Source organism: Triturus cristatus, chromosome 1_2 (assembly GCF_964204655.1).
Source record: "Triturus cristatus chromosome 1_2, aTriCri1.1, whole genome shotgun sequence".
NCBI lineage: Eukaryota > Metazoa > Chordata > Amphibia > Caudata > Salamandridae > Triturus > Triturus cristatus.
In genome coordinates, this window is record NC_140580.1 from 887,188,165 (window position 1) to 887,215,124 (window position 26,960).

Sequence of the window (26,960 nt, forward strand, 5' to 3'; positions counted from 1 at the left end):
GTAACTCCTCAGGCATAGAACTGAGAGTTTTTCCCTAGTACATTTTTCATTTGAACTAACAAGTCTTTAGCGCCTTGACGCATCTGGTTATTTGTGCGCTTTGATAAATCTAACTTCATTCCTTCATAACTTCATTCAGAGTTGCCCCAATGGCACTTCCAGACTGCCCTATAGGCCAGTCCAACTCTGGTGTTGTGATAACTGGCGGAAAGTGTGGCAGACAGAGGGGACCATACAAATGAATAGGTTGTGTAGGGTTGAAATTTCCTTGTGTCACTGCCTTTGGCCATCCTGCTTTTCCTTTCATTATTCTGGTTGGCTTTGTTTGTTTTCTTTGATACTCTTGTCACAACATATTTCCGACAATCTATACCCATGATGAAAGAGCCTTTTCATCTACACCCCAGACTGGCTCTCCTGTCATAGATCTAATTAATCTATCATGAATGAGCCCCCGAAATACTGCTGAGCATAAGGGTTTTGTGTAAGTAAACGTAAATATTACTTAACGCCAACATATGCAATTTTACTCCAATCAGTTTGCATTGGAAAACAGTGTTGTTCTGCAATTTTATACAGAAAACTATTCTGTAGAAAAGTAAAAGTGTGTGTATGATGACACAATTGTGTGTACAGTCACAAAAAAGCCTGAATGGTAACACACAGGAATGTTTGTCTGGTAAAACATTTCTGTGTAGCGTAACTCAATTGTGTACAAAGTAATACACAGAGAACAAAGGAAATCAGACATCATTTGTTGATAGTTGTGTTGGATGTAAACCTAATGAATGAAAAAAATTACCACATCCTTATGTGGCCAGGCAGTTATAGTAACTCTTTTGTTGTTTCAGATAAGCTTTGCGGCTTCTTGCGAAAGGCTGAGTGACAACGAGGTCTTCACATCTTTTCTAAGGACGGTGCCGAGTGACACGGTCCAGGCCCGGGGAATGATGTGGCTCCTCAAAAGACTGGGGTGGGACTGGATCGCAGTCTTGGGCAGCAGCAATGAATATGGCGAGGATGGACTCTACCATTTCTCCCTCATAGCCAATGAGATTGGGATCTGCATTGCATATGAAGATTACCTCCCCAGTGATGCTTCTGCAGACTCTGTGAACAAATCTCAGAAGATAATTGGAAAGATCCGTGAAGCTAATGTCAACGTGGTTGTCCTCTTTTCATCGGAAGAACAGGCTCAAGCTTTCTTGGGCGTGGCTCTGATGGCCAAACTGAAAATGGTTTGGGTCGCCAGCAGCGGCTGGTCACTCTCCAGCACAATTCGCCAGATGCCGGGTATAGAAAATATTGGCACCATCATTGGCTTCACAGTCAAAAGTCAACCAATAGCAGGACTGGAGGGCTACGTGAGGAATGTCCTTGGACTCCTGGCAGTACAAGCAAAGCAGCCCTCCACAGACCACTCTGCAAGCACTTGCAATGACAGTGCAGAGGCGGAGTATGAGCGCCAAGCATTCCAGAATTCATGCATGGAGTGCAGCTATCTCACTCCTGCCAACGCCTCCATGATCCATGACCCTATGACACAGAGGATGATGTACGGTGTCTACACTGCTGTGTATAGCGTGGCGCATGCCCTACATAAGATGCTCCTCTGCAACAGTACCCAGTGCCAGCTCGACTCGTACCCATACGCATGGCAAGTATGTTTCACTTTTTGCTTCTCTTTTCCACCTGAGTTATATTGCTGTCTCACTGGTGGGGTACATTACCAGAATATCCTATTTTAAATATGCTGCAAAAATATTGTAGCCAATATAGCCCTACCACAATGTCATAAAAGGTAAGAATATGCTGGTAATTGTAGCTTTACTATTTTTTACCTCCACTAATATGTACCTTATTCTATCTCAGCAAGGTACATATGCATGTAGGTAAAAATAGTAAATTTACATTTACCTGCACATTCTTAGCTTCATAGCTGTGGAGTTAAGAATAGTAGATATATACTTACCTATGTATCCCATACTTACCATCACAATATTGTAGTAGTCGACATTTTGGCTTTGATACTTTTTTTCAACAAGGTATTCTTTTATACAACCTCCTGGGAAATTCTCACAAGTCCTTTAACCAAAGAGTAGGCCCAGACATACAGGGTAGAGGGAGTGAAGCGACACTTATACAAACATCTAATACTTTATGTTATAAAGGTGAAGAAATAAAGGTTCTCTGGGCCATTGTAGGCTATTTGTACATCTCTGTGATGTTCTACTCAAGAAATATAAATGGGTTTATGCTTCACAGTGGTTTTGAAAAGTTGAAAATGTAAATAAACGGAACTGAAAAAAATAAAAATAAAGCATTTTAAAGACCTTTATTTAAATATATAAGTAAGTAAGTAAATCTTTATTTGCATATTACCAAAAATCATTGCAATATCGAAACAATACAAAGTTAAAATTTCATGGAGCATACTAGATGCAATGCAATGTAAAAAAAGAAATATAAATTGCCCGCGCTGTTCAGACTTCTAGTAGCCAACATCGCATCAGTAATTCAATGGTGCTCCACAAAATATGTAAAACCTAACTCAAAAACACATTGCAACTGTCCCATCTTTGATCCAAAGTAGGAAGAAACTAGAACCATTTTAATTTCTGTCCCCAAATAGTATAATCCGCTCTATTTATATGAGCCAGCCCTTTCAGATGTTTCTAGCACTTGATTAGGATTCACCAATGAGCGCTTCTAGAAAACCTAATGTAACTTGGCCATGAAGAGAGCTTCTTCCACAGCCTAACTTGTAAAACTTTAGAACCGTTCCTCGGACAGCGGATGGCACCCTTCCACTGCAGCCTTGGTGGAAACCATGCATTATTTTTATTCTTCTGTCATTGCACATTGTTTCCTGCTAGACTTTGCCATAATAAATAGTAACAAGCATTTGCAATGCAATATGTCTCGCATTTACGCGAGTTTGAGCTATGGACGGTGCAAATGGCATTGCCTTTTATTTTTGTTTTCATTTTTACAACATAAATAAAAGGCATTGTCATTTACAATGCCAATAGCTTAAACTCGCCTAAATGCGAGACCTATTGCATTGCAATTGCTTGTATTTCTTTAAGAGCGCGCTCCTTCCCTACAAACAGATCTCGACACAGAAGAAATCTCCAACTCGAACACACAAGGGACAAGGAGCATTCCACCCCTTCCACCCTTCTCCCATGTACCCTCACTGACTTCTAAAGAGCTTCTTTCTATCTTGACTTATGCTTTTACCTTCACCTACACTTCACGTGCTGGCATGTTTGGGTCTCTACTTGCAATATGAAAAAAGAAACTCAAAATGCAATTGTGTGTTTCAATCAGTGGCCGGAATTTCCATCTCCGTCCCCCCCTCCCGCACATGCGCGCTCGCACACACTCCTCGCACGCACACATATTTGTCACAGCCTATGACAGATAGCATTCCCCAAGTTAAGGCCCTGAATGCAGTTCAGAAATTACATATCCGTCCCTTCCCCTGCAAGAGCCAAAAGAGATCATGAATATATATGTCATCGATATTATGACTGTCAGCCCGGCTTTGAAATATGGTGTGGAACGCCAAAGCGGTGCCATCGGAATTCAACTGAATTCAAACAGCAATAAAAATATCTCTGCTGGTGACAGGTAACTTGTCGGGTGTTCGCAGCGGAGATGTGGAGGCTGCAAAGTGTGGGTGACGAGCAACGTGGCTCCTCCACCCTCTCAGACAGCTGACTGGCGCAGTTTGATCACTATGGGTGTGTAGTGCAGATTCCTGCATGCACTGTACCTGCTAATGCTCAGTGGAGGTGATATGGCGTCACGGGCAGTACTATCGACTTTTGATCTAGGTAGTCAGGTTCGAATTTCTGCGTCGGCTCAATCTCCGTTGTTTCTGGGCAAATCTCCCCGTGCCTGCAAACACATGAATGTGTCCTTGAGTGATGTAACTGTTGCTTATCTAAAGCCATCCAATACCTTCGAGTTCGCACCAGTGCTTGAAATGGATAAATAGAAGTGCAGGTACCCTGTACCAAGGTACCTGCTTGTGTCTGAGAAGTGCCTACTCTCCAATTAAGCGTATTACGTCACTCTAGAGGAGTGTTGGGACTCTCCCTATCGAAATAAACCAGTGCCGGCACTCAGTACCGGACAGTACCGGGCCATTTAAAGCACCGGTTCGCGATATATAAAAAAAAAATGCAGCATCCCCGGTGATGGGGCACAAAGCGCGCACTGCCTGTTTTGCTTGCCTGTTCGCCATCAAGAGTCGCCATCTTTAGTAAACAAGCAAAGAGCAGCGGGAACAAGCTGACGCATGGGCAGTGGCATCTTCCGGTCTTCTGGGTGTGTTATGGTTCACATGGGGCCTCTCGCCTGCCCTTCCCTTCGGCTCCAGTGTGCTTTGGGGAAAAACGCACTAAAGGCGCACCACGTGTTTTTTCGTCCGAAGAATGAGGAAAAAGAAATATATATATATAATAAAAAAACAACAATAAAAACAGAACAAAGTGAGTTATTAGCGTGCAGTTCTGGAGACTGGAAATCATGAAACCGTACACAGCCTCATTTAGACTTTGCTGGAATGGGAGCCCTCGGCATAAATTGGCAGGGTGTGTGAACGCGTGATGTAATGCACCTGAAAGCCTGCCCTATAATGCACCAAGCGGCCCGCCCTATTTAGAAGGTCTTACCATCTCGCGACGATGACAGAAGTGATAACACATCAGAAGTGTAAGTGTTGACCACTGCCTCTGCAGCTATAAACCTATCTTCATTTTAATTCCATAGAGCATGTGTCATCCGTTTGCAAAGCTAACTAGGCTCGAGAGCGCGCGCACGCCACAGCGAGCCATGTGGTTTCAATTATCGTGCCTGTGTCTGGGCACAATAATTGAAACTACATGGCGGCGGCGGTGTGGGTAACCAACACCAATAGGCCATGGGCGGAGCAATGCGCCCGCCTTTGGCCAATTGCGTGCTGTCTTTGTTAAAAAGACGCACGCAAAGGCCAATAGCGTGGCCCAAAAGGAAAAGCACAAGCACGAGCGTGTGCAATTCCTAGGTTAGTTTTGAAACCCCCTACAAGAGGTCTCTCGATGCGCGAGCAGCTCTACGAACTGCAACGCTAGGCACAAGACCTAAAAAGCACATCTTATCTCACTCTAATTTTCTGTCAAGAACAAATCACAGTTAGATTTAAAAAAAATCTTTATATACGTTTTCAGAGTGAGTACAAAAGAAAACATAAGATACAAAACACAGGCTCTACCGTGCAATGTCATGAGAGAAGATAAACAGCATAAACAACAAAAGAGGCAAAAACCCAGGATGAGGCGGGGTGGGGGCTTTAACCTCGTCAACTGCTCAATAACAGAAAAAGAAACTAGAGGGAGATGGAGGACGACGGCCAGGGTCACCGAAGAAAGAAAGAGGTGGTGGGCGGGGTAGGGAGTGCATATGTAGTGACACACAGAGAAGGGGGCACCACCGAACCACAGGGGGAGAGAGACAGGATAAAAGGGGTTGGAAGAAAAAAGGGGTGGAGGGTGGAGGAAGTGGAGTTGGGGAAGTGAGGAGCCAAGAAGGGAAGGGATGCCCCGAAGTATGACACCCATGAGTTCTGGGGCAGGGCGGGCTAGACAAAGCCCGGTCTCATCAAGATTTGTCCGTTAAGAATGGGGTCCACACCTCCTGAATAGGCAACCCCGTGGCTAGGAGTCGGGCATCCTTAGTCTACCAAGTGTCGGAGCCCTGCCGGGCACAGGAAGGGCAGGTATGGGGGACGGGGCAGTGAAGTCATCTGGAGGTGCAGCGAGAACCTGGGGGGCCATTTAAGGCCTCTTTGTCCCTTTTGGATCCTGCTCGAAGTCAACATCAACGCGGTGTCAATCAGGCGAGAAAGGCAGAAAGGCGAGGCTCTGGCAGATAAGAATAAATGCGGATGTACGAGAATGAGATTTAGAGACTGGACTTACCCCAGGAGGGGATAGGATTGGTGTGTACACCAGGCAGGCGGGGGATGGACCACCCTTCTGGTGGTCCTGGACTCTCCTGCCCTAACCCGTGACATATGAACTGACTAGAACTTTGGGGAGGTTGCCTGTGTTCAGGTAACCCAGGGGGCCGGTGCGCAATACAGCGCCTTGGATTTCAAGTGGTGCAATCTTCCTGGCAAGGCCTCATCGAAGGGTGCAACATGGTTCTGCAGGGGTGTCCTGGATAGAACCGGGAGAGGGCTGTTGCCCGTTGGGGCCTTCTGACACAATGCGCACAGCGGATGTTACACAACAGGTACTGGATGTGCCTAGAAGGTGAAGGTCAAGTTTAATGATGTGCTTATCTTCCTTATTGCTTTCTTTATTTGTTGATGCCGCTGCACGTATGTTTTTGTAAAATTATATGCAAGTATCAGAATACTTCTCTTTCTCGTCTTGGCTTGGTTTGAATAACCTTGTGTGATGTAAATAAAGGCTACGCCTTGGACAATCATAACATGAATCTAATCTTTCTTGAGAAAGGCGGCACGGCCAGGGGAGGGTATGTTATGGGAGGTGCAAGTGTCACATTGTGCGCGTACTATGATAAACATCAAGCTTGTCGACAAGTGCGTAAATGATCTTCTCAAAAGACGCTGCCTGGAACATTGTCACAAGCCATTCCGTGTGAGACGAGACATGGGGGGACTTGAATGTTGCAGGAGACAGAGATTCACCGAGGTTAGAGCTGTGGCTAAGAACTGGCCCTCATTGTGAGTCATCAGGCAGTGGCGGTGCAAGCAAAGTCATGCAGTAGCACTGTCTGGGGAGAAAGTGGGGAGAGAAGAGGCAAAGTCCGGCTCAGTGTGGTTGCCGCCTCCGCCAATAGCCCCCTGATGGCGGGTCAGTCAAACAAAATGTGCGGAGTGTCACAGCCCGGCTGACCACACCGCCAGCAGCGGTGGTGGAGTAGGAGGCCAGCCCGCTCCAGTTTGTATAATATTTCAAAAACACAAGAGCGACCAATACATCGGGTGGAATTAAGAGGATGGGTAGTGTACAGCCTTGTCAGAGCCCGGTTGTCCACTTTCAAGACAACCTGCTGTACCATCCTCTGCTTATAATGGAGAGTGGCTTCACACAAGAGTTGCCCCCTATTCATGGCCCTTGCCACTGCCCAGATCATCTAAGCGTATTCCACCGAGCCTTGATTGTTATCGAAATCTGTCTGGACATGAGAGCAGAGGTGCTATTTCTGCTCTGGCTACCAACAGTGAGAAGCATTAAACAGCCAGGGCTTCTGGACTAGCCAGGCAGACCCCAATCCAGCTAAAGGATGACTGCGGAATGATCACAGAGAGAGCCCACCAGGATATGGGCGTCCAATATCAGTGGGGTGAGGGAGTGCAATACTAGGAAGACATCCAGCCTGACTGGGTGCCATGGACAGGGGACAGTAAGGTGTACGACTTATTGGTTGGGTGCAGCAGATACTAGATGTCGAGTAGGTCATTGTCTTCATGGATGTCACGCAAGGTGGCCCTAGCTCCGTTAGCCGCCCGATCAATTGGGCCAATGTGGTCAAGAACCGCGTCCACAGCCAAGTTCAAGTTACTGCCCAATAGGACAGGCACGGAGCTAAATTAGGCAAGGATATGGTTAACGCTGAGGAGGAAACAGGCGCATATATTGAGCCCACACAAACAACTCTGTCCAAAGTCCTGAGGTGAACTAAAACATACCTCCTTTCTGGATCCATGCACATCTTCAAAAAGGTGCAGGGACGTGAGCAGCGCTGAAAGATGGGCACCCTACGTTTGCGCAGTGTGGGGGCATCACCACAGACTGGTCGTGGGGTGCAGCTGCTGTGAATAATCATGCAACTCATTTGTGCCTGAGTTTATTAGACTTGCGCCACTGAGATGAGTCTCCTCTAACAAGGCAATATCGGCCCGCTGTGTGTACAGATACACCAGGACCTTCTTCAGCTTGATATAATGGGTGAGGTAATGGACATCCCAGGACAGGACCGTCAGGGGGGCCAATGTCGTGGGCATCTGGAATAAGCAGAAAGAAGAATAAGTGAACCAGAATGGTGAGAGGGCAACGGGGCATGCAGTAGAGGCGAGGAGAGAAGGAGGGAGGGCAGCCAGGAAGGGGAGGGGGAAGAAGGAAGGGAAGAGTAGGGGGGAGAGATGGGAAGTGAGGAGGGAGGCGGGGAAGAGTAAAAGAGTGGAGGGGTGCTAAGACGAAGAGGGGGGTACAGACTTCCCTCACAAAAAAAGAAAAGGAGGATCAAGGAGGGAAGCCGATAACACTGTAGTTGGGATGTTGAGAACCTATGTATCCACTGGGTCCCTAGCGCTTGACCAGGGCAGGAGACAAAGAACTGGATGGGTGCTATGTCAGTGGAGCTAACAGAAGCGCTATAACATGGTGACATGGAGGCACCCTGCAGGCCAGCGGGAGATATAGCCCTGTAAATCGAGGGAGTTGAGAACCTACGTATCCACCGGGTCCTGAGCACTTGACCAGGGCTGGAGACAAGAACAGGATGGGTTTTATGTTTAGGGGTCAACAGGAGTGCTATAATGTGGCGACATGGAGACACCCCTCAGGCCACGGCCAGCTGGAGAAGGAAGATGAGGGGTAGTGGGAGTAGTGGCACAGCGGGCACTATGAGCACACAGCCAGGTGGGGGGGGGGGGGCTGTAGGAAGCTGGCTCTGTATATACTTTACCAAAATGAGGTATAGCGTGCACAAAGTCCAGTGGATCCCCAAAGGTAGGCAGAGGTAAAGGTAGATAGCACCTTACTCTCTATTTGTGGTAGTGTGGGCCTTACTGCTCTAAGGCTTTATCAGGGGGTAGTGTTAAGCATTTGTTGTACACACTCAATCAGCAAATGATGGCACACACTCAAAGACTGAACTCTGACCAATGTGATTTGTATAAAAATATTATTTCGTTGTATTTATTTCCTAGAACCAAGCAAGCCTGGCACAGGTAAGTGTCTATGATAATGTTCAAGGCAGGTTGAACAATACTAGCAAGCTGAATGCAAATGACTTTGTTACAGGTTTGTAAATGCTTTCCATACAGTGGAAATTACTGTTAAATTACTTTGGATTGCTTTACAGATTACTTTCTGGATTACTTTTCCTACTCAGTGTGATATACCTAGATATCACACTGGGACATTTCCTAGAGAAAAGGTAAGTGAGCAGTTTTTAGTTGTTTGCAGTTTTTCAAAGTTCCATACAAAACCAACTCCACACACAATTTTTAGGAAAAACAATCAATGTATTCCTATGGAGAAAAATTAAGTTAACGGTTTGCAGGTAAGTGCAAGTTTGTGGGAGTTAGTATTCTGGGGTTAGAACCAGGGTTCCCCCAAGGTCGAGGATGCACTCTCAAAGCAGGACGACCGGGTGCAGAGTGCTGAGGCCCAATGTTATCCAATGAGGGATATGGGGCCTCTGGTTGGTGACTGCTCACAAGCAGGCCACAAGATTGTGGGAGCAAAGCTCCTGGGGTTTAACTCAGGGCAAAGGGGGATCCGCTTTAGCACCCAAAGTACACCTGCAGCGGTGCTGGGAGCTGGGTGCAGGGTGCTGGTTTGGTGTCGGGTGCCCTGTTCATTTCAATGGGGATTCTCGAGTTTCAACAAAGACTGCAGGCTCGGGGAAGGAGATCTTCTGGAGGTGACCACCAGTTGGAGAGGTAAGTTGGGATGCCTGGGGTTGCTGGGACACCGTCGGTTGGGCCACCCAAGGCCATGGGACTTCGGGTGCAGGGGTGTCTTTAGGCATCGGGTTTTCCTCACCAGCTCCGGTCGCGGTCGTGGGGGATCCTCCAGAAAGAGGCTGCAGGCTTCGCAGGGAGATTCGAGGCAGGTCAGAGATCACCAGATCTCAGGTCAGGATTGCCGGGGAGACCTCCTTGTGGTGTTGGGCCAATCGAACTCAGGCCGTGGGCGTCGGTTGCAGAGTGGTGCAGACTCATGGATTTGGCCGAAGCCAGAGTCTGTGGGTGAGCAAAACCGGTACTCACGGGAGACAGAGTCTTTTCTGTGGAAGGCAGGGCAGGTCCTCTGGGTTCTTGAGGTTGCTGGCTGCAGTACACACCAGGATTTCGCTTCGGCAGGTTTGAGGTGGGGACAGGCCAGTAGGGCTGGGGCCAAGTCAGTGAGCGTCCTCCTGTTCTTAGCTTTAGCACGGCTTCGTCTGTCCTTCTTCTTTTTGTCTTCTTATTCGGTTCTTGTCTGAGGAGGTAAGGTTCAGGGTTGTCCCTAAATACTAGATGTAGGTGCGTTAAAGGAAGGGAAAGGTTGGGTCCCTTCCTTGGGGTGGGTACAACCCCTATTATGCCACCCTCCAGTGGGAGGGTGGCATATGCCTCGCTCTGGATGGCAGGGACTGAGAGTTGTGCTTCACTTCGCCTTCCCCACCTGAGGGGTGGGGTTGGCAAAGGTTGGCACACCTCCTTTCCTCACTTGGTTTTCCATCCGATTCCCCTGCCCAAAGTGGGGGGTCAGGACCGGTAGGGGCCAGTTTCTGGATACAGCAAAAGGCCTGGGGAAGCTCACAAAGGCGGCAAGCCTTTGAAGCTTCCCCTTCGTGGACCCAGCCCATCCTGGGGAAGGAGGCTTGGCCCCTCATCCCAGGATGTGCATTGTTTCAGACCCCTGAGAGCAACAGGCTCTCGACCCAGGGGTTCAGAAACTTGTCTGGTGGTGGCAGCTGGCAAGCAGCCACTCAGCCTGGACACTAGTGTTAGGTCGTTTTTCAGGGGGCATCTCTAAATTCCCTCTGTGTGCATTGTTCATTATACCCCACACTGGCATCAGTGTTAGGCCACGGCCTCAGTAAAAAGCAACTGGTGGGATGCCTTCCCAGAAGCTATAGGCAGCAGGGGCCGGGTGTGACATGGAGGGGTGGAGGGGGTCATGAGGGCCCCCCATAGTTCTGTGCGTATCTGGGGGAGCAGGGGGACAGTGATCAAAAGCAGGCAGCGGGTCTCCCCACCGGAAGTTGGTTCCTGACAGTGTTGTATCAATGTGCCATATGTCTATGTGACGCCGCCCGGCCTCCGGGATGTGGGCAGTACGGCTGTGTATGCTGCACGGATTAACGGTTAAGGGGAGGACGGGAAACCTGCATTACTCACATGCATCCTGATTACTGTACGTTGTACTTGGTCCTGCAATAAAAAATGGTTTGACAAAAAAAAAAAAATGAGGGCCCCCCATTATTGACCCCGCAGCAGGCCAGGTGCAAGCGTAGAAGGGAGAGCAGGGACCCTCAGTAGGTCTGCCAGGCATAGAGAGAGGGACAATGGGACTATTCAGCGTAGAGAGGCTGCAAGGTCCAGAAGAGATGGAAGGGGGGCCCTTCCCGGAGAATGCTGCACCTGTGGGTCCCAGGCGGGGGCATAGGTATATGCCAGGCCTTGGCCAAGAGTCCACCCTGCACCAGAAGAGGGTGCGCCCAATCCGGCCAGGCCAAGGGCAGCAGGCAACAGACAAAAGACGCTGAAAGGGGAGATAGTCCGAGAAAAGGGAGGGGGAGGGAGGGGTGAGGTGGCTAGTGTCGCGATGTCAGGTTATCACGCCTGGGGTCGCGCCATGCTGTAGGTCTGCGCGCCGCAATGACAGACACACACACATAAGTTAGGTACTTGTGTGGGCCGGAAGTCCCAAGCGACCCCGGCCCATTTATTTAAGCCTTCTGGACACGCCTGGCCAGAAGGTGCTACAATGTATGGGTGTGTTTCCAGGTAGGGGTCTCGGAGGTGACTAGCGGTGAGCAACTAGACTGCTACATCCCATCCCAAATCAGTTCAAGACAAAACAAACATGAAAGAGTAGTTAGCACACAAAGTCAGCAAGTCTTACCGTTGTTGACGGGTGGTTAGACTCGTCCTCTGCCTGGCTGCTTCTATTTCGCTGGGTAAGTCTCCCAATCCCATGTCGAGAGGTAACGCTGGCGCTGCTGGATTCGGCACTTGGTCATCAGCGGGGCTCGGGCCAGCGTTTTCCCACACCGCCTCTCTGCTGCAGGACGACCCGGACCTTGGCCTTCCACCTTCCGGAGTGGGCACTCTTTTAAACCATGAGACATTTCGGGTAATGACTTCTCCATTCCTTGCAGCCATAACAGCAGTTCCCCTGACTGTCCTGACAATCCACAGCCCTGGCTCATAGGGTGTGCGGAACTTCCCTCCGCTACGACGGTTCCTCACCAGGACTGCACATCCAGGCACTAATAGCCATAGGTTGTGCTCTTCGCCGCCGACTGGCTTTCTCGTTGGTCGCTGACCTTCGGGCTTGAGTGTCTGCGGGATCGTAAGGCTCTGGCTCCCAGTTTTCAGCCACCGGGATGGTGTCACGTCTGTGTCCGGATAGCATCAGCGACCATGGGGACCTCTGGGTTGTGCAGTGAGGGGTGCTCCGGTACTCCCGCAGAAACTTCTGGAGGGCGATTTCCAGGTCTGATTCCACTGTGATGCGTAAGACTTTGTTTAAGGTCCGCATAAATCGTTCGGCCTCTCCGTTGGCCTGGGGCCATTGCAGAGTGATGCGGTGATGTCCTACTCCTATCCGGGTTAGGAATTCCTTGAACCCACCTCCTTGGAATGGGGGCCTGTTGTCTTTTTTAACTACGTGTGGCAGCCCAAATAGTGCAAAAGTTTTCTCTAGCATCAGTAGTAGGTGGTCGAACGCGGTGGAGGGAAGTTCTTCCATGACTGGGTATTTCGTGTAGCCATCGATCAGAACAGCAGTGGTCTGCCCGTCCGGAAAACTCCCGAAGTCAAGACTCACCCCTGACCAGGGTGAAGGAGCTGGGTCCTCAGTTATCACAGGGGCCGGCGACTCCGGGTTTCCAGTGAGTTAGCATGCTCCACACCTACGCACAAGGTCGTCCACTGCTTCTTCCAGACCAGGGAACCACACTTTTTCCCTCACCCTGGATTTCATTCTTCTTGTGCCTTGGTGTCCTTCATGTGCTAGAGCAGTAGCTCGCTCTTGGAGGCTTAGGGGTATGACGATGCGTGACCCCCTCAACACTATGCCACTTGCTGCGGTGCTTAGCTCTTCGTGGACTCTCCAGACTTTCCCTAGGCGGGTTCTGTCTGCCTCGTTCCACCCATTGACATCGTGGAGGAAACCTGCCCAGGAACCTTTCTGCACACGTCCAATACTTTTGTGATGACCATGTCAGTTCGCATGTGGGCTTCGATTTCTGAGATGGTGAGGGCTTTTGGGCATGCCCACTGAGTGATCATGTTGACAAAATCTTCGGTCTACCTCTCTTGATCTGAGTTTCCTTCTGCGGGATCGGCCGGATGGCGCGACAAGAAGTCAGCTGGGTTCTTTGCGCCAGGTCGGTAAACCAATTCTAGTTGACAGTGCTGAAGCTGGATCGCCCATCTCTCGATTCTGGGTGGCGGATGAGGAGCGGTACCTTTGAACAGCGGGAGCAGCGGCTGATGGTCAGTTACCATGCGGAATGGGTGCCTGCTGATATATAGATGAAAATGGTTGCACACCCACTTGATGGCAAGCACCTCTCGTTCAATCTGCGAGTACCGGGTCTCCGTTGCAGTCAATGCTTTGCTCGCGAATGCCAGTGGGACCCACGTCCCTGGTTCAGTTTCCTGCGTCAGCAGGGCTCCCAGCCCCACCGGACTGGCATCCACTATCAGTTCTGTTGGCCGCGTGGTGTTGAAGTAGGCCATGGTCGTCTTCTCTAGCAGGGCCGACTTCACCTTGCGGAATGATTCTTCCTCTTCCTGGCCCCATCTCCATCCAGCGACTTTCTTCGTCAAGTTTCGCAGAGGCTCCGCGATGGTGGCGAGGTTGGGTACGAATCTCCCGCAGGATGCCGCCATGCCTAAGAAGAAACTCCGAACTTCCGATGTTGTTGTGGGAGCAGGGGCAAGCTGGATGGCTTGAGACTTCCTGGGGTCTATCTTCACCCCCTCTTGGCTGAACACGTATCCGAAGAATTCAATGGACTTTTTGAAGAACTGACACTTCTCCTTGTGGAGGGTCACCCCATGATCTGCAAGGCATTGGAGGGTGGCTCGGAGCTGACGGTGTTGGTCCTCGAGTGTTGCTGAGTGTATTAGAATGTCATCGCTGACATTGACCACTCCTTGAAGACCGGACAGAACTTCCCTCACGGCGTTCTGAAATATCTCCACGGCCGACGATATTCCAAAGTTCAGTCTTTTGTAACGCCTGAGCCCCAGGTGCATTAAAAATGTGGTGATGTACCTGCTTTCTTCGGATAACCTTAACTGGTGATATCCGGCGTTGAGGTCCAGTTTTGAGAACCGCCGGGACCCATTGAGGTCGGCCAGGATGACATCAACCGTCGGTGTCAGGTGTCTCTCTCTCCGTATTGCCTGGTTGGGCATTCGCATGTCTATGCAGAGTCTTGCTTCGGTTTTTCTGCTATAACCATGGGTGACACCCAGGGGGTTGGTCCAGTGACTTTTTCTATTACCCCTTGTTGCTCAAGCTTTTGCAGCTCTTGTTCTACCAGCGGTTGTAGGTGAAATGGGATGTGCCGGTGTCGCAGGGCAACCGGCTTTACCGACGTGTCGATGTGTAGCTTTACTGGTGGTCGCTTCATGCTCCCCAAGCCTTTGAACAGCTGTGGGAATAGCTCTAGAATGGCTTCTGTCTGTAGTGTCTTTACGGCATTTGCGAATGTTACCAGGCTTAAGTCTTCTGCGGCATGACTTCCTACCAGTATGTCTGCTTCCCTGTCGACCACATGGAATGTCGTCGTGACTTCGTGGTCTTCCGACTTCACTTGGACGGTCATTTTCCCCTTAAGGGGGAATGGCGTTTGGCTGCCATACGTGAGGATTCTCACCTTGGAAGGTGTGAGTGCTGGCTTTGGGTTCAGCTTTTTGTAATGTTGACTCCCCATGACGTTCACCGACTCTCCGGTGTCGATGAGGGCTGTGACGGGGGACCCTGTGATTTCGATGGCACATGTGGGTTGAGGACGCCACCTCCGCTTGAGGTCACTTGCGAAGGATATGAGGTAGCATTTTTCCTCTTCATCTGTGGATGAGTCTTCGATGTATGGCCTACGTTGTGTCGGTGTCTTCTGCATCCTCAATGCTTCAGACTCATCTAGTGAGAGTTGCCTCACTGATCTAGCCGACGGTCTTTGTCCGGGAATCCCTTTGTTTCGCATTCCACCTCAGCATACACTCGAAAAATGATTGGGGATTCCGCACTTTGAGCATATCTTGCCTTTTGCTGGGCAGTCGTCTTGAGAGTGCTCCTCTCTACCACAGTATCCACACTGTGATTTTCGCGGTCTTCTGGTGGGCCATCGTCCCCGGTTTCCGCAAACTGGAGTGCGAGCTGCGTCCACTCGCTCTGTCTTGACTGTCACCGTCTGTTCGGCTGGGTGGGTAAGAGCTGCTTCCATGGCTGTAGACCTGACTTCCGATAGTTCGTGGGAGCGTGCCAGGACGAGTATGTCTTCTAGGGTGATGCGTGGTTGCCTGAGGATGATGGTCCGCAGGGTCTTATTGCGGCATCCTTGAATGACCTGCGCCCGTAATTCTTTGGTTTGGTCATCCTCAGTGCACGTGCTGGTCAGCGTTCTAAGACGTGCGTGGAAAGCGTCCATTGATTCGCCTTCCCTTTGCCGGGCTTGTCGCAACTTAAAACGTTCATAGTCAGGATTGAGTTGGAGGTCAAAGTTAGCGTTGAGCGTCCTGACTGCAGCTTCGTAGTCCGTGGAGGCTCCTGTGTTCGGCAGATGCGCAAATAGTTTGTAGATTTCGTCCCCTGCGAAATGCAACAGCAACGGCCTCTTCACGGCGCCATCTGTCTCTCTCGTGGTGGTAAAGTAGTTGGCTGTGGAGCTGCTGCGGCTGTAGCTGGTTCAGTCATCGTTGATCGTGGCACGATGGTCCTCGTGGCTTAGGGCTCTCTGTTTTTTTTTTCCAGCTCTATGCTTGTCAGAGTTGTGAGCCTTGCCAATGCTTGTTTATTCCTTTGGCTAGCGTGGTAGCTGCTGGTGGTCTCTGAGGCTGGGAGTCACCCGTGCGCTGCAGCGTATCCACGGCGTGTTGATAGCGCGGTTCAGGGCTTGAGAGTTCTGGGCTGAGCATGGCCGAGCGCTGCTGCGCATGTGTCCACCTCAGGCTTCTGCGCAGGCCTTACCGGGGCCTCATCGGGAGCACCAGCGCACTGCCGCCTCACGCTGGGACATCACTTCCGAGTAGGACGCGGGGTATCTAGCTGTACCTTAAGCCACCGGCCGGTGACTTCTTGATCCTGCTCCGCTGAGCAGATGCTCTCGGGGTCTCAGGTGCTGACGTGTCAGCTGCCAGTTGCGTTTCGGCGCCGCTCCGACAGGCGGACGGGCCGGGCCGGACAGTTCACGCCAACTCGGGGATGGCAGGTTCTTCGCATCCCATCCTCGTCGCCAGTATCGTGATGTCAGGTTATAGCGCCTGGGGTCGCGCCATGCTGTAGGCCTGCGCGCCGCTATGACAGACACACACACGTAAGTTGGGTACTCGTGTGGGCCGGAAGTCCTGAGCGACCCCGGCCCATTTATTTAAGCCTTCTGGCCACACCTGGCCAGAAGGTGCTACAATGTATGGGTGTGCTTCCGGGTAGGGGTCTCGGAGGTGGCTTGCGGTGTGCAACTAGACCGCTACAGCTAGCACCAGTAGGCCCCACAGGGTACCCTCTGGCAAGTGCTGGCAACTGGACAGTCCCTGGCATCTGCCGGCATGGCCTTAGAATGGCGCGGCCTGGCAGAGCTGGCCCAACGAGCCCCAGGCACCTGACCTCATGAGGATGTCTGTGCCCCCAGCAGTCACAGAGCCACAGTCCCGCTGGTTGGGCACCCCAGACCATAGGGGAAGGGGGGGGGGGGGTTGATGTGGGGGGCAGGAGGCCAGGATGGGTCGGCCCGCAGGAGGCAGAGCGCAGGATCCAGGCAAAGATGTTGCCAGGTCCAGGGCCGATGGAGGGTCACCAGAAGCAGTGCTCCCAGCGTCGGGTGCACCTGAAGACAAAAGGAAGGCCATGAGGGTGTTAAATAGGCGATCACAGTTAGATTGAGCCTCACAACAGATTCAGTACTAGAGTCTTCCATTTATGTTATGTTATGTGGCAAAAAGTATTTTATTACTTGTCTGCAATGTGTGTCACCTTAAAGAAGCTTTAGAAAGAAGCCAAGCAAAACCTACACACATTCTTGGGGACGAACTGCACACACACAGCTCTGCTGTCAGCGTGGACCGCTCCACTTCATATCTTCATACACGCTCCCTGAGAGAAGGAAGCTCCAGCAGAAGAAAATGTTAAAAAAAGACCATGTCCAACCATTGAGTGCTTTAAAATAAAGTAGCGCTATAATTGCCCGTCTTCAGTCGTCTTCCCATTCCTCGCAGTCTGGCTCTACTGTAAGCTTGGAGGTTGCTATATGCCACAGAACCATTTTTTATCATATTAAATAGCATAAGAGCTGGGCCGGGATCGGAGAGGTAAGGCAGCACAGCGTCCCAGTGAAGACACAGAGGGCTGCGTTCTCTGCCCAGCCCCTGGCCTCAACTCAGAGTGGATTTGTACTGTGAACCTTGAAGAGGGCATGTCAAGCAGAGCGAGTCCAGAGACCGGTCAGTCTGTCATGCGCAATTTAATTTTTACAATTTAACTAGACAGCACTGAAGCTATCAATGGCAACAGCCATGCCCCCTCCCTTCGTGATGGCAATTAATAATAAGAATAAATGCACCCACTGCGGTATAAGTATTTATATGCAGCAGAAATTAAAAGTGCATCATTTTGAAGTTGGGTTGCGGTTCAAAGCAGTGGGTCAACTCCCTGACGCCCATTCGCAGGAACCGCCACTGTTTCCCTTGCCCCTGCCCATATCTCGCCTCCATCTACCACGCCTCTCTCTCAACCTCATCTTTCATTATCTAACCTCTCTATTTATCACTCCATATTTCTCATTTCTCACATCTTTTTTCCTGGTGGTTGCCCTGGAGGGCATGTTTCAGCTCTGGACTGGGTGGGATGAAGGGTGGGGTTTTTGTTTTTCCATAACATCTATAAGGTTTATGCTGGGAGGAGGGTCCACACGCAGGGAGCCTGAGATTGCCCCAGCCACCCATTAACTTATTGGCGACCTGTCCTCTGACCAGTCATGGGTTTTATGGACCAGGCACCAGCACCTCGTGCCACTGCCTCTCTTCCTCTTGCTCTCACTCTCTCTGACTTACTTTGGTCTCTCTCTCTTTCACTCTCTGCCTGTGACTTTTGTGCCATTTCTCGCACTCTTTCTGCCTTTTCTCTCACTTTTACTGCAACCATTTGTGCCTTTTTTACCTGCTCTTTGTGACTTCTCTCTCACTCTTTGTGCTTTTCTCGCTATGTGCCTTTTCCTCTCACTGCGACCTTTCTGTTGCATTTCTCTTGCACTTTTTGCTTCTTTGTGCCCTTTCTCTCACACTGAAGCATCAGAAAGGTTATACAAGTCTAGATTCCGGGTGCAGGTCATCCAATAGACTAAAGCAGTGTATTGTGGGAGATATAATTCTGTTTATCTGGTGTATTCCTAAAACACAGATAGTTGATAAAGGGTTCTGAGAAGCGTACGGCCTGCAGCTCTTTGAGTACCACTAGTGACGCGAGGCGTACCCGTACAGCAGCAGCAAAGGCGACTTGAGTAACATTTGAGAAAAGTATTTGGGTACTATCCATACATATTACTTGAAAACAAACCACAAAAATAATTACATTTGCCTAAAATAAATTACTGGCTGCCGCCAATTAAAACTACTACCATGCAGAGTGCCTCGGTACCACTAGGATTAGTACTAGAATATGTCCTAAAGAGTAGTCGATACCACTGCTGGAGGCAAACTGAACGCCGCCCATAAAAACCTTTTGTGCACCATCCGTGACTATTACTTAGTACAACCTATAAAAAATTCTTGCTTACTTCTCATGAAGAGTACTTGAGTACTGGGCACCACTCACTAACAAAATACCAAGTTTATTTATGACCAAAAATGCAAACTACGGTACCACCCCTGACCATTAGTACCAGCCATAATGAGGACTGGAGTACCCCTGACCCCTTGTACCGGCCATAATGAGTACTGTACCCCTGACCATTAGCACTGGCCATAATAAGTAATGGAGTACCCCTAACCATTTGTACCAGCCATAATGAGTACTTGAGTACCCCCCATCCACAGTACCTTACCATCTCCTGTGAAGAGCACTTGTGTAATACCCACAACTGTTTTAAAAGTTTCATAAGTTGTGCACAACACACTTGCTTTTAATATCGAGAAAAGCCAACTTAATTGTGGAAGAGATAACAACCATGTTACAGTTTGAGACTGTTGTACAGAACAACCCGTGTTTCTCACATTGGTATGATGAGCGCGCACTTCCTCAGGAGTAGATCTCTGTTGTGAAAACCAGAAGGGCAGGATCATGGTCTTGTGAAGGGAACTTTGGTGGAATAGGTTGATATCCCTTTTAATTGTTGGGTTAGGAGTATTTTTTAAGACTCTAGTAGAGTCCTTTGAAGGCCTTGCAGAAGAGTACTTTTCGAAGTCCAGAGAAAGACTCATATATGATCCAGCACCAGAAATAGAAAACCTGCCACTGCATGCATAAAGTATGGTTTTTGCCTGAACAAAGAGTATATTTCATGGTGCAAACGTGCATGCTTTTTATGGTGCATTGATAGGCTACATGCTTTGATCTATGAGGAGAGGGCACCTTAAGGCTTATGAGGGCAGAATGGTCTACAGGGGGGGGAAGAAGAATCATTTTTATGGTCTTGGAGCAGAGTACTTTCAAAAGCCCATGAGGAGAGCATGATTTCTGGGCGAGGAAAAGAGCCTTTCATGGTTCTATTGAAGAGTCTGTGCTTGTGGGCCACGTTGAAAGTAAGTTTCACGACCTATGCAAGAGAACATGTTATGACCCAGGAGAGGGCACTTGTCATGAGTAAGGAACGGAGTATAATTAATCACACATTGTCATGAACTGGATCTTATTGACAGACTTTTTGTCTTCCAGCTGCTGAAAGAATTAAAGACTATAAACTTCACCATAAGAAACAGCACCTTCCACTATGATGAAAATGGGAACATGAATATTGGATATGACATTCTGACCTGGACGGTGGACAACAATGCGACGCCTTTCCACACTGTTGGCGAGTACACGGGAAATCTGACCCTTAATACAGATCAGATTCAGTGGCACACGAAGAGCCAGGTAACAATCTTTGACAGCCCTATATTTCAGTGTGTGTGAAAGAGAGAGGGACTGTGCAAGCTCTTAATGTCTGTTAACATTCTGGAGTAATAGGCGGACAGATGTAATGCCTCATCTCATTGGGACAAGATGTCTCCCATAGATGTGGCTGGTATGGTTGTTTCAGCTATGAATGGAAGGTTGACTTTAGGAAGTCTCAGAATGGGGGCAGGTGTGAAGGTAGATATCAGAGGAGGGAAAAGCTTGTTCTTATTCTGTGTCCCTTCTGAAGAGTACTCCTTTCTGTGTGTGTGAAATAATAAATGAGAAGAGTAGAGAACAATGGAATGAACAGTCATAAATGTCACTAAAACCTACAATTCTTTGGATAGCTTTAACAGATTTTCGTGGCAGCCACAGGGGAGACTTGGCCTAATGTCAAGGTGGTCGACCTCTAATCTGGGGAACCAGATTTGAGTCTAGGCAATGACGCTGAACAACCTGTGATCCTGGGCAAATCACTTAATCTCCCTGTGCCTAACAAAAATGAATGTGTCCTTATGTAACGCAACTGGTGCTCGTGTAAAGCGCTCTGATACCCGATACCATTGGGTCAAGTTCGCGCTATATAAAACTCCGTAAAAAAAAAATAAAAAAAATAAAAAACAGGATAAAGGCTTATACCTTTGATTGACGCATACTTATTCCAGGTAGGGTAAAAATGTTTCCCAGAACAATTATTGAAGTGACGTTGAATTTACATTACGGAGTATGGCATAGCCATTGCAAGATTTCTCTGACGTGTTGTTTGTGTTATTTTAAGGTGCTAGACAAGATGAACATTTTGACCTTGTAGACCACCACATATGGATTTAAAAATTCTCACAATACATCATTGATAAAATGTTGAAATGCAAGTGGGGCACTGCACAGGCTGAACGGCATCACAAAGTACTGTTAAAGAGATGTTTTCCACTCATCTCTGTGATAAATGTGCACCAGATTCTATGGACCACAGAGATCAGGATAGCTGAACCATTGCTCAGTACATAGTTGGTGTAAGAGAACAGAGATGAGTAGTAAATAATCTTGGTATTTCATAGCAATTGCATTGGGTTTTCATTAGTCAATGCAGGGTATTAGCTCACCATGGGGCTTGTGCACCCTTCTAGAAATGTTGAATGCCGAATACAATCCATAGCTAGGTTTTCTTAAGAGTAATTTTGAACTTCAGCATCATTTCTTTGAAATAAGACCATGAGGTACCACCTGGTACTAAGTCGATCATACGGGCCAAGTGGAGATAACTGGTCAGCACCATCTTCTCTGAAACCATCCTCAATATCTTTTTATCCATCAAGAAGCACATTTGCCCAGGTTTCTCTGTTTGTTTATTGCACTATTTATGTAAGACAAACATGTTTTTTGACATTCAAGGGAAGAGAATCAAATGTTGCCTTGTGGCTAGTCTGTTTGCGAATTGTGTTGTCAGTTGCCATCGGTTTCCATGGTATCCATGTCCTCCTGGTGAGTTTCCTTCCTGCACTATTCTTGGAGGACATCAAGTGCTTACTGTGGTAATAATATCCAACAAGAATGGCAAGAACCCCTTGCAGGTCTGACAGCTACTGGCAGATTGCAAGGAGATGTGATATCAAGGAGAAGGTCACATTTCCCACCCACAGAATCCTCTGAGACTTACCTTGACAAGATTGCTGTTTACAGTTTTGGAAGGACCATCTAGAGTGACTGTAGACGTTGATGCTGATACGGGGGTAATTTAACCATCAAGTCCATCAAATGTAAAGCTCATCAGAGCCCAAATATGTGACTACAGTTGTCCCATTAAAGACCTCCAAGAAGCAGCCCTGGAAGGGGATCTGGACCACGAAGTGTCAGAAGCCCATCACTGTTCTAATCGCTACACTGTGAAACGCTCATGTCTGGAAGGTTCCTGACTACTGTCAACCCCTCATTGTGCAGACAAAATAGTTGATACAGTTCTCACACAGCTCTATGACAAGGGCAGGGAGCACTTGGATGCCTTTATTAGTCAGACACTGATTCCGGTGAATAGAGCAGGCGCTATTGGAAAGTGCTGTCTTTCAATACGGTGGGCCTATTGTAAGATTCAGGCCTTACTTTGGTTGCACCAAGTTTTTGGTCCAGATGTGTCACAAACACCACTACTGACTGAAGGCTAGGAAGGGTGAGGGTGAAATGCACCTTCATGAATTATTGCTATGAGAGAATTCTTAAATTGCTCTGGTGGGCAATCTCTTCACAGGGATTGGACTTCACAGTAGACTACAATGCTAGGTTACAATCTAAGCAGGGTAACTGGAATTATGCAATTCTACAGTGTTTTCTGCATAGCTATGGATTTTCCGCATTTGCCACATAATCTATCATCTGATGCATAATATGCAAATTTCAACAATAAAAAATGGTTTTGTTGCTATGCAGTAGAAGGCCCTATGCAAATGTTGAGTGTCATCTTTCAGTGGATTAGTATTTGGATGCATTACTTGAACTAATCAAGTGAAACCTTTGCCCAAGCAGTGCTAACGTGAGAAAAAATAACAAAATTATGAAGTAATACTATCACAAAATGTATTGTATTAGGTCACATAATTTGACTTTTCTTGCAGTATATTTTAGTCAATACTGCCATATAATTTGATTTTCCTTCACGAGTGGGACTGTCACCACTACCGGCCTGACCACTTCTGCTCTGTGGAATGCACAGGCATCTAGAAGGAGGGAGACTGCGTGAGTAAAGAAGTACTGACTGGGCTTTTGCAGCAGCAAGGCTCCCCTCAATTGCAACACTTTTGCGCCGCCGTTTCGTCACTTTTCACGACGCAGCAGCGGTGTAAACAAAGCGCCACATTGCGTCATATTTACAAGGTGACACATCTAGGCAGAGGCATCACCTGTAAAGCCGTGGGCCACATTAAACCTGCGTCAGGTATAATGTATGCAGGGTGGGCGTACAAAGCCTCGTAGGAGTGGCACAGTGAAATATCAAATTGGACTGCGCCACTTCTAGGACACCAAGGCGTCAAAACCTTATGCCTGCCTCATAGCAGGTGAAAGAGTGATTAAGTGCTCTGTGTGTGGGCCTGCCTCATGAATTGCTGGAGTTGCATCATGCTTGCGACACAACTCCAGCAAAGCGTGACTTTTGCGCCGACAGACACGTCAGGATTCCTGATGCATCTGTCACTCCTTGCGACATGCAGCGCCATACAGTAAATACGGCGCATCCAATGTGACCGAAGGAGGGCGCATTGAAAACTGTTGCATTGCTGTTTTCACGCAGTGATGCAACAGTTTTCATAAATAAGCCCCGGAGCCCTTCGTCCAATGACCAAGATAAATGGTCTCGCTGAGGTCTATAGTGGCCCGAGACTTTTCATATGCACACTCTTCGACCGTTTAGCTTTCCCAATTACTGTTAAATGCACAATTGTCATAAGAGAACTCAAGAAGAGATCCAAGTGGCCACAAACAGAAGCCAAATCAGTCGAAACACTGTGAAGCATTGCCTGTCTGTTTCCAAAAGTTGTTAGCACATTCCTGATGTGGTAGCTGATTTATTTGTGTGGTATTAGAACGAGAGTAAAAGAAAGTGCTTTTTCGTAATCAGCGTAAAGCAATGGCTAGACAATCAATTTATCAAGAATTACTTTGTGAGTGCCTGACATTTGACTCTTTGACCCCCACATCAACCCCCTGAGTAAACCTTGGACTGCTCGTCTTGCTAACCTAGAGTTAAAAGTTAAAGTGTACTTGGTGCTTTGGTTTTGGTTTGCATACTACGTCAGCCCCAGGTCATCAGACAACCCAATTCCCATAATTAGTGCTCAGAAATCCATGCGTGCCCTGTGGTTCCTGAACCAGTCCCAACAATCATGTTCCATTTGGTGCATGCATTCATTAAACTCACAACTTCCAACGGAATCACCTAAAGCTATTAGATATAGTTGGGCTATTGCATAAGCCTTCTGGTGCTAAGGATTTAGTAAATCCGCGATCCATCTGTGACTACATTGTGCAGCAATTAGGCTACTTTCTCCCCTGGGTGAAATTTGTAGTCTCTTTAACCTTCTCAGAGATCTCATACTATGCCTTGCATGGCGGCTAAATAATAGGTTTGTCTCCTGTGCATAATTAAACCAGGGATGCAGGTGATTATACTCATGGAAGTCCACTTTTGTTTTTTACAGAACTCAGCACAGGAATCTACTGTCAGCTGTTAATGCTGCTTGCTCAAGTTACTATCTACAACTGTGAAGAGTGCTGATTCTTATGATATTTCCAATGTAGTGTTAATAAACTCCATGTCAGATGCTGCTTGGGCATTCCGCACACACAATGTATTCCATAATAAACATTCTGGGCAATTACAATTTTTATCTTGGTTGTCTCATATACCACAACACAATGGCCTTTTGACCTTACGGACAGCTGGTCAATGAACAGTGATCATTTTGCAGCAAGGGTATCATGGTTCCTGTGCTTTCTAGCTCATTTCATGATTGAATCTTCTTTGTGCTCAGCACAGTGTGTCTTTGTGTGTGCACACACTACTTTCTTGTTCTTTGCTCCTACATGTGGCTTCCCAGAAGGCTCATTGGCACGGCCTTTGTTAGATGATGCTCAAATGCCATGGGCATCTATGTGGATGAACAGGTGCTCATCTCTGCCGCGATGCTCAGCGGGGACACCTTACTCTACAGTGGCTCTGAGAATCTACTAATTAGCAGTTTGTTCCTTATAAGGCCCCTTCCCGGCAACACAAAACATTAGCTAACACATGATGACTGACAGCTACAGCGCATGCCAAGAATCATCATCGACAGCAAATTCTATATGACTGCCCAGGTCAATGCCATCACTGCCTCATGCTTCTATACCCTGAAAATGCTGAGCAAGTTTTTAAAGGGACTCCCAGTCAGCACCCAGAAAACTGTCACGCACGCCCTTGTCATAAGCAAGCTGGCCTATGGGAACCCCCTTTATGCCGGGATCAACAAAAACTCACCATAAGGCTGCAGACCTCGGCAGTCAGACTCACTCAAACCTCCCACACCACACTCACATTACAACACACCTGAAGGAGCTCCACTGGCTCCCAATACACAAATGAGCACAATTACAACTTCTCACCCACACTTTAAAGGCACTACATAACACTAGTAAGCATAACTCAAAAATCGCATCTGCTTTCAAAAACCTTCAAGACACATCTGCTCGTCCAGACTCCTACTTGCATACAAAAATGGAAAACCAAATCAGGCTGTCACACCTCCTACATCGCCCCTAAAGTGCGGAATGACCTGCCACTACACATAAGAGACTCTTCCTCATTTCTTGAACTTCACAAGAAGCTGAAGACCTGGTTTAGCCAGTAGTCCCACTAGGTGCTAGGTATGGCTATACTCACACCTGCTCAGGGCTAGTATGCCCTCCCGGGTGGTAGTACACTCTATTAGACACCTGACCATATCAAGCGCCGAGCTCCAGTTGCTCTAACCATCTACCACCGTGACTCATTGTACCTTACATTGGCGCACTACTCCCTCTCACATCCTACATATGCAGTTATCATTTCATACATTCCATTCGATACATTCACTCCTCACACAGGACAACACCATAGTTAATGTGTGGGTGAGCGTCAAAAGAGGCTATGAAACGGCCATTATAAAAGATCAGTGGGCTGAGCAGCTGCCCAGATACCCACGGGTTCAAAACCCATCAGAATGAGTTAAACCTTTCATCCTTCCAAGGTCAATAGACTAAACACCATTGTGTTAGAGACTAATAAAGGCTATATATAACTCTATTGGCCTACTACTGCATAGAAGCCACTACACTGGACTGCAACTACACTGACCAGTCAATAATGTGATTAGAAACAATACTGACAACAGTATATAGTACACCTATATTAACCCACAACTACCTCTTACCCTAGCTGGACCCTAACACCAAACCCTCATGTGAGCCTAACCCTAGCACCATCATTCTAACCAGGGCCGGAATGGGAACCGAAACCGGCCCTAGCAAAAAGCTTGACCGGCCTCGGGAGGGGCAGGGGGGAAAAGGGGATTGGCTAGTACAAAGCTGTGTGCCCCTTTTGTTGCTGGGGACCGATATTGCAGTTATGCTGCAAAATCAGCCCCTGGTAATAAAAAAGGCCCCCCAGAGGTCTAAAATCGTCCCCCACCCTGGCAGTCCACCGGGGAATTGCCTGGTGCCTGCTACGGCCAGTTCAGCCTTGATTCTAACCCCATGCCTCACCCTTCTCCTTACTGTAACCTTAATAGTAACCTAACTATCACGTGCAATAGAGCTGGCCAAGCATTGCTACCACACCAGCACATCCGTTACACTCAACTTCACTCTGGTGCTATTGATCCAGGGCCTGACTGGGAAAATGGGGAATAACATTTACCGATACCCTCCCTGCGTCGCAGACCCAATGTCACACTAGCTCATTCACACATGCAGTCATTGGTGGGGCCCATAACACCAACACTCATACGTCTCTTTCACGAGTCTGTACACAGGAGGGATCAGTAATTCAAGCGCTGGACATGTGGGGGGAACACCTTATAACCTATAGGGAGACAAAAGTTATTTTACAAAATATACATTAACATCCTTCGCCAATAGATCCTTAATCCTAAACATCAAGGCACT

At 48.2% G+C, this 26,960-nt stretch overlaps 1 protein-coding gene across 1 annotated transcript in view; it reads left to right on the top strand.

The window, feature by feature from the left end:
• The first annotated feature begins 1,217 nt into the window (after nucleotides 1-1,217).
• The window catches only part of LOC146868224 (taste receptor type 1 member 3-like), a 36,934-nt gene continuing 11,191 nt past the window's right edge, over nucleotides 1,218-26,960 (top strand). The window contains exons 1-2 of the mRNA XM_085624095.1: nucleotides 1,218-1,661; nucleotides 20,067-20,267. Of these exons, the coding sequence (XP_085480221.1) occupies nucleotides 1,221-1,661; nucleotides 20,067-20,267 (642 nt within the window). The 5' untranslated portion in view covers nucleotides 1,218-1,220. The remainder of the gene's footprint in view (nucleotides 1,662-20,066; nucleotides 20,268-26,960) is intronic.